The sequence below is a fragment of the Schistocerca piceifrons genome, chromosome 10 (assembly GCF_021461385.2).
Source record: "Schistocerca piceifrons isolate TAMUIC-IGC-003096 chromosome 10, iqSchPice1.1, whole genome shotgun sequence".
Taxonomy (NCBI): domain Eukaryota; kingdom Metazoa; phylum Arthropoda; class Insecta; order Orthoptera; family Acrididae; genus Schistocerca; species Schistocerca piceifrons.
In genome coordinates this window covers 110,873,930-110,885,423 of record NC_060147.1, presented here as the reverse complement: position 1 = coordinate 110,885,423, position 11,494 = coordinate 110,873,930, and the positions used below count along the sequence as shown (strand labels likewise).

The window sequence follows — 11,494 nt, the reverse complement described above, 5'->3', positions numbered from 1 at the left end:
TGGTTGCTCTGAAAATGTGTCCAACACTGTTCAGACAATTCCATTACAATGTGTTTCTGGTCCTGCAGTTAAGTTGCGGTTCCCATTTAACAGGTAATTTTCTCATATTCAATTCCATTATTAAAATGCAATTGCCCGTTCCGATGACATCCCTACACAGCTTCACACATTTCTCACACTTCCAGTTGGCAATCCTTGCATTTGTTTCTGGAATAGTGGTGCATCTTGGCCAACCACTACACCGGAACTATCGTGATGAAATTTAAACCTGTTTGTCCACTTGGCAACAGTTGAATGTCAAGGAGCTGAGTCCCCCAGTGTGTTCGGAAAATCTGACATGAATTTCCTTTTCGTTCATAAATTTATTTATGAAGTTAAAATCACTGCTGGAACCTCAAAATTTTTTATCTTCACAAATCACTACATGGAAACAACAAAGAAATGTCTGCACCAGAGACCTCTATCCAGAGCTCTGATGCATTACACGTTTATTCACAGGATGACCTGTTATGACAAAGGAACCTCATTGCGCTAGTTATGACGTCTGATGATTCCACATACTTTTCACATCACCGTTGTACATGTTAAGAAAAGTATAAACACCTCAGATAAACTTTAGCACACCTCTAGAATGTAAAAAAGAAGAAAAAAGCGATATTAACAGTAACAAACCAGTGACAATTCTGTAGTAATTTGAGGATCAGGAATGGGGGAGGGGAGCATGACAAGCCAATATTGAAACGAGAGATAAACCAATAGTAAAAATTTACTGGCTCCATACTTTACATGTACAAATCACATAAACAAAACTACTTTACAGAAAAATAATCCTTATTACTAGTATAACACGAATCTTAGCAATTAAACAAGCCAAGCTTACAGCTGGAGAAATATTACAAATTATATACTGAAACTCTGTAATAAGCATTCCCTTGATGAACATTTTATGTTTACACACTGAATAATGTAATCTATGGAGATGTTACACACTCAACTATACCACATACTCAGAGCATTCATTTCACAACGTACAATGACAAACTCTAAAACAAAACTAAAGATCACATGGGCACTTCATTATAGCAGTAGAAATTAAGTTGCACAAACTGGAACCTGTACATTACTAAATTATCATACAAGATTATCACTAATATAAAACATTCTGATTGTAAACCTAACCACATGAATGAAGGATTGTGAATAAGAGCAGACAATTATACATGCAAAAAGTGAAACTGTGTGATGGAGACTACTGAATATACACAGAGACTTAACATGTCCTTTGTACAAATGTGGGAGACAGTACTGCAGTTAATAACACGATTTACTATCAACAAGCAGTGTCAACACTGCTACTTCAAACATTTAAAACTGCAAATATGACAAATCTAAGGAAAACAAAAGAGAAATGCAAAAATAAATGAATTTCCAGAAGACATGTTGATCAACTGGAGGCTCTCCCACTACCACCACCTCCTCTTAAAGTCATTTTCAGTCACTTCAAATTCATGAACGTGAAGTTACTATTCTGTGTGTTTTATTATGCACTCTACTGAAAACACAGCCACAAAAGAGGCAACACTGAGAAATTTAGTGTGGTGTCAATTTCACACTACCAAGTGCTCTGCGCAATTAAAACCGTGTGTGTGTGTGTGTGTGTGTGTGTGTGTGTGTGTGTGTGTGTGTGTGTGTGTGTGTGTGTGTGAGCGCGCGCGCGCGCATTATGGATTAAAAGTGAAAACTGATCTAAAATATCTAAAGGGAATTTGTCTTAGAACTAGTTATGGAGCCAGAAGAAGTAACTCTGCTGGAATGCACCCCCAAGTGCTGCCTGCGTCCACAGTTAGGCTGCACCCTCAGCCTTGCCTCCTTCCTCCTCATCGTGGCTGGACGTGTGCCATGTCAGTCGCTCCTCGTAGAACTTTATCACAATCTGAGGACACTTCACATTGGCCTGGCTTGAAGGTACAAGGTCTGCTTCATCAGTGCCCTTCCTGCAAGACAAGTGTCACACACTATTAGCTACCACAGAGTATGCAGCAGATAAAAGTAATTAACACACAAGTACTGCTGTGACACGAAAATTTCACTTTTACATGAGTACAATGTCTCCCCATGGCTTCCACAATTTGGCAATGGCAGCTACTGGTAGAATCCCTTTCACACCTATTGAAAAGCTGAAACACTATACAGCAGCCTGAAAGCCCATGAAGCTATCTCACTGCTGTGAGGATTGCACCACAAACGTAAGGTGAAAATTTGAAGTCTAAATGATATTATTCATGAACTCAAGCGTAAATTTTTGGAAGACTGATGATGTTCTTGAAAACCCTCTGGGTAAATTTAGAGGACTAATTATTCAAGTAGACTGTTCAACAACCACAAATCTTGAGCAGGCACCACAAAACTTAGAGCACACATGCAAAGGCATGTTTTCCTCGTGTACAGTAAATGAATTCTGTAAGGAGTCATTAATACTGGTTCTGAAACAACCTTCAACATGCACTCTAAGTGGCTGTATACGAGTTGTGTGGAGAAAGTGATGATGCTGATTTTTTATCTACCAAGTTTTTAAATAACATTGTCCACTTCAAAGTAATTCCCTTCAGCAGCTATACACTGGCGGAGTCATTTCCAATCTTAGTAACAGCACTGAAAGGCTTCAACTTGTAGGGCCTTTAACACGTTGACCATTCTTTTGAATGTTCTCCGGAGTCATAAAATGACGCCCTTTTAATACATTTTTAATTTTGGGAAAAGAAAAGAGTCGCAAGCACTTCGATCAGGTCAACAGAGAAGGGGGTGGGGTGGGGGGGACGGCTGTGGAACAACAGGAATGCCTTTCGAGATCAAAAATTTCGTGATGGATGTGGCCGTGGGACATGGGGCTTTGTCCTGATACAGCATCCACTTGCCTGTAATGTCTGGTCTTGCTCAATTCATGTTTTTCTTGAGCATTTAAAGGACATCTATGTTAAACAACTGGTTGACAGTCTGTCCTGGAGAAACTGACTGTTTATCCACGACACCTCTGCTGTCAAAAAAGAAAGTAATCACTCTTTTGATATTTGTTTGTTCGGGCTCAATGTCTCAATGTGCCTCTCCTCACTCTACCACTTCATCTCAGGATCGTACTCAAAAATCCAGGTTCATCACCTGTGATCACAAGAGTGAACCATTAGTGGTCAACGGCAATGATCAATGCACGTTTCCTCGATTGTCCTTTTTCTCTGTTGTGAGGATTTTCCTCACTATTTTGGCACAAACTTTTTGCATGTGTAAGACTTTGGTCAAAATTTGATGTACGGTGAAAGTATTTACATTTAGAAGGTCACCAATCATCCTTATTGTTAAATGTCGATCTGATTCCACAATAGCATACATACTGTTAGTGTATTCGTTGACTGCATAACTTTATTCTAAATTCCACTGTTCCATTTTCGTAACATACAATGAAAACACAGTGTCACTGATGGTGCTCTAAAAAATTACATGATTGCTATACAGAGATTAAACTCCGAGCATTGGGAAGGGTGAATGCACCAGTGTACACAAGCAGTGCAACACAGTGTTCCCAGATAACTCACAGTGTCATCACCGTGTGTGTATGTGTGTGTGTGTGTGTGTGTGTGTGTGTGTGTGTGTGTGTGTGTGTGTGTGTGTGTGTGTGTGTGTGTCCACAACTACCAAACTCAGCACTTTCACTACAAATATGAGATATAATTTGTATTGAAAACTTAGGCTACAGAACTTTCACAGGTGCTATAGTGCTTTGTATGTAAGGAGGAAGCTGCACGTTGCATTCTGCAGTGATAACTGGCAATGCTATGTTGAGGGGTACACCAGGCCAGTTTTTTTTCCTGCTTCTGACTCCCTAGCAGAATTTATATGCTCAGAAAATTATTGCCGTCCCTTATGAGCTTAATACTTATTGTGATTGCTTTATGCCACCCATAATGAACACTATAGTGACTAAGTAATGTCACCATACCTGAAGTAATGTGCAAATACATGTTCCACATACACACTAAAGGTAGATGTAGCGGAATGATACTACTGGCTGGAGTGTCATATAGTACACTGCTCATGGCACTGTACATTGCCCCACTGACTGCTGCCCTATGTGCACACAACTATAGTCCTACTGAATTGAGGAAAAGCCTCTTCGCAGTTTGAGAGTAAGAGGAAAATGCAGAGATAAAGGAAAGCTCCAATTTTGTCTGTTGAGACACGTTCAGATCTCGCAAGTGGTAGTTAGCTGACAGCGAAAGACAGTACCCAGGTTTGATCCCTAGCCGTGCACCCAAGTTTTGACTCATCACATTGAAACTTCAAACATTTTTCTTTTGCAAGAGAGGCATAAGCTTTTAGAATAACCCGACACCTATGCTGGATGTAATATAGGTTCTAGTATTTGTTGTTTTAGAATTTTGTTCACAGCAGGCTACTATTTACCCACAAAATTTAAAGGAGAAGTATTCTGTTATCCTTACCACTTCATTAGGAACATTAGCTCTCCACTCGAATCTGTGGCACCAATAATCTTCTCTGGTTCCAAACCACGTTCAAAACCCCTCGGTTTGTTGTCTTCCTGCAAATGACAGCACATTATACTGGTAAGTAACAGCTGTAGAAAATTTACACACATGTGACACTTTGGAATTAAATTAGGAACACACAAGTTGTCATAAAGCTGAAAACAAAACAAACCACCTTCTCATAAAAGAAAGGAGCTGTTATGCAATGGCCTACAATGAATTGTTGCATACTAACTTGTAGCTGCCTCAACACAAGTGCACGGTTAGACAGTTTGAAGAGAATAATACCATCTCAAAAAGTTGTGAAACATTTCAAATTTTCAGCCTCAACCCCTTTCCATCCATCTTTTCTCTCAGAGGATCATACGAGCTCTGATAGCTTGCAATAGTTCCTTTTTTCTATTTACTACTGTTTCTAATGGCAGCGCCTAAAATTATATCCTCTGAAGACAAGTCCTGGCTATCTACTGTCTCCCCTTCCAATTAAGTTATAGATATAATTGTGTTCAATATAATATTCTGTAACAGGAAACAATAAAATTGTCCAGAACAGTTGCATACAACCTACAATATGTAAACATTTGCCTACATAAAAACAGGGTACACCTATGACGATTAACCAGGGAACAGAACAGCATCACAGTTTCAATACTAATAGGATAGCATCAAGAAGATTATAAACATTGAACGCTAAGAAAAAATTACCATGCCTTTTGCAGTTAGTGTGTACACAGAATTTTGTCTGCATTGTAACATATCAAATTTAAGATTCTTGTGCTCTTCCAAGAGATTGATACGTGAAAATATGTTAATATTATTTGTCTCTTGCAAAAATTAAATATGTGCCAGACCACATTTCTAAACATGGATTTCTCATTTACCAAAAGCAACCTCTCAACCAAGATGACGCACACATACTCCATTCCAGAACTTCGCAGCTATGAGTAAGCTGCCCACATACTGTCATTTTAACCCTTTTGCTGCAACAAAGTAGTTCTTTACATTCCGGGCTGAGACCGTTTTTGTTATGGCTGTACTGCTCGCCAAATGCTGGTGCCTTTGCTGAGAGATGGCATTTTGGCCATTTTGAAATATTTGTCATCCAATTTTTCAAAAACTAGTATGTGAAAAATTTTACTTTTGGATGTATTATTGTCTGATATTTCCACTCTAAGAACTGAGCTGCTTTTCGTTATCCATCTTATTAATGCGCTGTATCAAATTATGCATGAAATTTTAATGAGGTTGCATAGGTAAAAATGCACTGCATAAACTTTATGTATGGTTGATTTTAGCTCTTACATTGGAAATGAATGAAATATAGATAAGATACTACATTTTTATTTAAAATTGAGGGCACTGTGAATTGTGTTCATAGTAATCATTAAATGTCAAACATTTCAAGGTATCGAAATGATATTTACTGTAAATGATAACTCACAACGAGGCACATGTTGTATGATAAATATTCAAAACTTTTTTCAGTCACAGACATTGAAGTAACTTATTTGCAGCAACAAGAGGCTGGCAGCTCAGCATACATTCAGACCTGCCAACATTGCAGGAAAATCCAAATGATGAGCATATACATGTCCACAACACCTGTCTGCAGCTCGTGGTCTAGTGGCTAGTGTTGCTGTCTCTGGATCATGGGGCAGTCTGACGGTTGGGTTGACGAGGAGGCAGGGAGCAGTGAGGAAATAGGGTCTGGTGCGAGAACATTTAGTGCGGCTTGTGGGAACATGCATGGACATGGTTGAGGGTAGGGTAGGGCTGCTAGATACAGTTGGGAGGTTTGGAGAGAGGGGGTGCGGTGAGGGGGGGGGGGGGGGGGGGAGGAGGAAAAGGGCTAGTGGGTGCGTTGGTGGAATGGCGAACTGTTGTGCTGGAGCAGGAGCAGGTTAAGTGGTGGACAGGATCTATCAAAGGTCGAAGTCATGGGGAGATTACAGGAACATAGGATAAATTGTAGGCAGAGTTTTCCACCAACGTCATTCAGAAAAGCTGGTGTTAGGAAGGACCTACATGGCACAGGCTGTGAAGAAATTGTTGAAGTGATGCACATTACGTTGTGAAGCATGTTCAGCACAGGGTGGTCCACCTGTCTTCGCTACAGATTGTCGGTGGCCATTCATGCAGACGAACAACTTGTCTGTCTTGTCCACACAGAAAGTACTGCAATGATTGCAGTATAGTTTGCAAATTACATGACTGCTTTCATAGATAACCCCACCTTTGTTTGTTTTGGTTTAGGGTGCAAAACAACAACGGTCATATGCATTAATCCCAATTGACGGATGAGAAGACAGCTAAAAACAGGGACGTGGAGAAAGATGTATAAAATACGCCATAGAGAAATGGAGGTCCTGAACTAAAGATTAAATGACCTTTTCTGTACTGCTATGACAGATAAAAAGCAAAATGTGGTGGACAGCTAGCGCATCGTTCGCTAAAACAGCCAAAAACTCAGATGGCAAATACGAATGAGAATGTAAATGGTTAAAAAAAAGGGTATTCTGCCAGGAAATGGTGGACCATCAAGGATTGAGGCAATGAGCACAAAGTGGTGGGAGAGCAAACTTAACAAATGGCGAAGGCTAAAAAGACAGTGCCCAATATACAACCTAGCTAAAATGGTGATCTCACGGCAAGAGAGCCGGGAAGAGGTCGCTGGGAGAGACTTAATAACCTGGAGCTTGTTCCTACGGATTGAGGACCAGTGGTGATGCCAAAGTCACACTACCTGCTGACAGGGAGTGTAAGAACTAGCAGGCTGAGGTAGGAGGACTGCAGCCTCGGCAGCAGTGTCAGTGGCTTCGTTTCCTGTCAGACTGGATGTGACCAGGAAACCCATATAAACATCACAGTGGCTCCATCAAGAGTAAGTGACAGCTCTCTTCGACACACTGCACTAAGCGATGGACAGTGTACAGCACATAGAGGCTTTGAAAGGTACAGAGAGTCAAAGCATGTGACACAATTGAAAAGCCTGTATCACAGTATGTACTCCGTGGCATGATACAGGGCGAAGAAGTCTGCTGTAAATACCGGGCAGTGTTCCCGAAGCCAATACTGGAAAACGTTGGTGTCTATGACGAAGGCACACCCGACACCCAGTCAGTCCGACACGCATCAGTATACACGAAAGTATTATCATGCAGTTCCTTGTGAAGGTCGTGAAACTGAAGGTGATAGAGCAAGGCTGGAGGAGTGTCCTTAGGAAACAAATGAAGGCCAAGGTGAACACATGCCACAGCACAAAGCCAAGGTGGTGAAGGGTGCTGCTTTCTATGTGGTCACAGTCTTTCGTTAATAGCAGTTCTGTTTAAAGTATTACCACTTGTGTCAACCCTCAATCTTTCACATGCTTCTGTTTCTTTGTTTTGGTTAGAACAGCTTTGTGTTTGTTACACTGTCAATGAGGCTGCTCCTTTTATTCCTGCCGCAGCTAAGATGAGTACACTAGTTGTTCGTGAATTATTTTAATGAGCTTCTCACACGAGTGACTTATTTTCAGTTATCTGTGTGATTACTAGTTTAGATCAATACATTGAGTGTTTGCATGCTTACTAGGCATAGTCTAGCATTCTAATAAATCTGTAGTGAAGAATTTTGCTGTCTTTGGTATGGATATGGACTGTGATTGCTATGTTCAGATGTGAGCTGAATTTCTGACCATTTGCTCACAGCTCCAAGTGGCACTGGCTTCGGTCACACAGTGTGAGGGTGCTGCCACTGGGCATCACTATGGGAGACCAAACGTAGGGATCCACAGGATGTCCTGAAAGTTACATGTGTGTCACGATTGGTCAGCTACTGAGGCCATCCTGGGTACTGCATACTCTGGCATTGCCCCTCACCCATGGCCAAGTGAGGGGTCAATTCCCAGACAGACAGTAAAGGACTTTCCGAGGGGCCAATCTGAGGGCCTCCACATCTGATGAACAGGTTTGGGTCACTACCTGCAGCTGAAAGCCCCTGAACCAGATGCAGTCTGTAGCCCTGTTCCAGAGAAAGTTCCTTGGTCTGTGAGGTCTGCACTTCAGAGGGTGGGATTACTAGTAGGTGGGAGCTCCAACAATTAGTGCATGATTGGGCCCACTAAGCAATATGGCTGCAAGGAGGGGAAAGAATTGTGGGCGGTTTGTGCATACTGGGAGGGGTCATTACATATGTATGGCAAGCCTGCTTCTTCAGGATGCCATGAAGAGCACAGGGTGCAGCTAAATGCAAGTTGTGGATAATGTCTGTATCAACAGTGTGTATCGCTTTGGATCATAAGAATTTGTCTCGTTTCGGGCAGCCAGGTGAAATGGTGAAGACTGCCAATCTTGCTTGTGAGATTTAAAGGGAGCTCATCTGCAGCATTGTTGACAGAACCGAATGTGGGCCTTTGGACAGAGATGAATGTAGGGTCTGTTATACAGAATACGAAGAACCAGAAGAGTAATAATGTAAATAATGATGTATGGATAGTGTTGTTTTTTTTTTTGCTTTGGAAGTTTGCTAAAAATGAGATATACCAACTGATAATCCTCAGATCATGCTCATAATCAAAGGCATAATAAAAGTCTTCACACAAATCAAAGTTTACGAGTTCCGGTTTTGATGTACATAGACTACTTCTACAGACATAAAAAGAGTTTTTCGAGTTAGGGAGTTCACAAACTTCTTGGAACTGAAAATCAGCAACTATGTAGTTTATAAACTAACTGAACCCTAGCAACCAGATGCATTTTGGATTCAAAAGAAATTGTGTAGACAGCTATTGAGAAATATACAGCAAACAAATTTATAAGATATGGTACTGATCACCCATGGCACACAGAACGGGACAGAACACTGATGCAGAAGCAATGAAAAAAGGATGCCAAATTTGAAAGAATCAAAAAACCCGAAGAGTGTTGCAAAAACCCCGAGAGTGTAGAAGTTTTACGGAAGCTCAAAATTTAGCATAACTTCAATGTAAAGTGCTTTTAATACTTCCCACAATGAAACTGCCTTGAAATCTGGCAGACCAGGAGATTCTCGTTGTATGTGAAGTAAACCAGTGGCAAGATGCAATCAATACCTCCACTGTACAGTAACAGCACTGGTATATGTGGTGGTAGGAGGATGTGTAGGGTAAGTCTTGCAGTGGTACAGTCACGGGTGGCGGCCATAGGTGAAATATATACTACTGAAGGAAGAACCATCTGCTGTTATGCACACACTGTCCAGCCTTTCACATTGATATGACTACCACCTAGCTATCAGTTAGGATGAATTGGGTATGCAGAGGGTGTATACTGGCAGCATACAATATCTTATTGCACAGTATGCTCTACACCATGACAGTTGTGACCTTAGTGCCTGCTTCACCAAATGTGCCATGTGGATCTTTCCTCAGACACCAGTTTCTCAGAACTCTGCAAGTCAGAATTGACGTTACAATATGTTTTTGGTTCTTGCTACCCAGGTGGACTTTATGTACATTAATGTCTTCGGTCTCGGTAAACATTCCTTGCTTCAATCCTTTTTTGTATTCTGGAGCTCTTTTTTCACTTATCTAGTTTTCCTTATCTCTACCACACACAACAATTAGCTATCAACCTTATTAACTCTTGTCAGGAACCTCTGTCTTGCTTATTAACCCCTCTTCCATCTTAAAGCTTTCAGGTTTTCACAAATCTCGTCTGGTGCCATCCCCAGCAAACAGTCTTTTCTTCTCGACCAATCTGATAACTTTCCCCTGACCCGGGGTTTAGAGTGACTTTTGCAAACACTTCCCATTTACTAAAATTCATCAGTCCTTTTCCATCACCCCTCTTCAATTCTTCTACTAGAAGAGAGCCACCTACTCTGCAAGATTGCCCATTTCCTTAAACAACTATTAGTCCGAATTTGATGCATGTTACAATGTCACGAAATGGTTGGTTTTGAAAATTCAGGAAGGAAAAGAGCTATATTAAAAAACAAATACTAATCATTTATTTGACCCCCAACTATAGCAGAATTTTGACTTTTTATGTGGAAACCATAGTGAAGACTAAATCTGCAAGAAGCAGAAAAATTCAGATCATGTTATAGTGTGTGGAAGTACTATAGTGCACTGCTCAACACCAAGCAACATGAAATGCACGAATTGCTGCAGTCAGTTATGAAATTGACTCCTATGGACAAGCAGGATAGCAGCTTGAAACACACCACCACCTAAAACGTGTAGACTGGCCTCCAGATGAAGCAGATACAAATATTAACATATGTTTAGTCAAGGAGGGAGAGAAACAAAAGGAAAGCTAGTAACATCTTTGTAATCCCACCACTGGAAAGATCAGTGGATGTTCAGCACACAAAATGTATGATTATTTGTTGGTGAGCAGACAAAGTACAAACATTAGAGAAATAATCTCAAAAATTTTGGCACTGAAGTATCTTCAAACCATGGATGGGAACCTGGGCTGAGGATAAATGTTTGACAACGTAATTTTTGGAGGATCTGACATAACCACATTTGTTTAAGCTATTTAACTGTAGTGGCATGTTAAAGGATGAAAACGGGAGATGCAATTTTAGTGTAGAGAGCCGGAAAACTATTGGAAAGTGTAGGTTTCGGCTTTAGTTTATATATGTATTTACACATATGAACACAAATGTGTTTTCATCTGAGGAGCCTCTGAGCCAGAGGCAGTACTAATCATGCTGTACTGTCATGAATTATGTCAGGTGAGGACTCACTGAGATCTAGCATTATTTAATATTGTGATCTTGGAAACAATTTTTATGCTTAAATGGATGGGTACCAATAATGGTGTACGTTGATGAAGCACAACGTGTCTACAGACAAAATTACTTTGACTTCTGGGGAGTTAAGTGCTTTTTCCTTGTTAACAGTGAGGAACCAATTTACTGGTTAGAATTTAGCTCACATAGGAGAGCCCATCAGAAATGGCAATGCTAGTTTGTCGATGCTGGGG

At 40.7% G+C, this 11,494-nt stretch overlaps 1 protein-coding gene across 2 annotated transcripts in view; it reads right to left on the bottom strand.

Moving 5' to 3' along the window:
• Positions 1-750: 750 nt before the first annotated feature.
• The window catches only part of LOC124718811 (chromobox protein homolog 1-like), a 31,558-nt gene continuing 20,814 nt past the window's right edge, over positions 751-11,494 (bottom strand). For both annotated transcript variants that reach the window (XM_047244429.1, XM_047244430.1), the window contains exons 5-6: positions 4,494-4,591; positions 751-1,994 (exon numbers count right to left, since the gene is read on the bottom strand). In XM_047244429.1, coding sequence (XP_047100385.1) covers positions 1,844-1,994; positions 4,494-4,591 — 249 coding nt within the window. In that variant the 3' untranslated portion in view covers positions 751-1,843. The remainder of the gene's footprint in view (positions 1,995-4,493; positions 4,592-11,494) is intronic.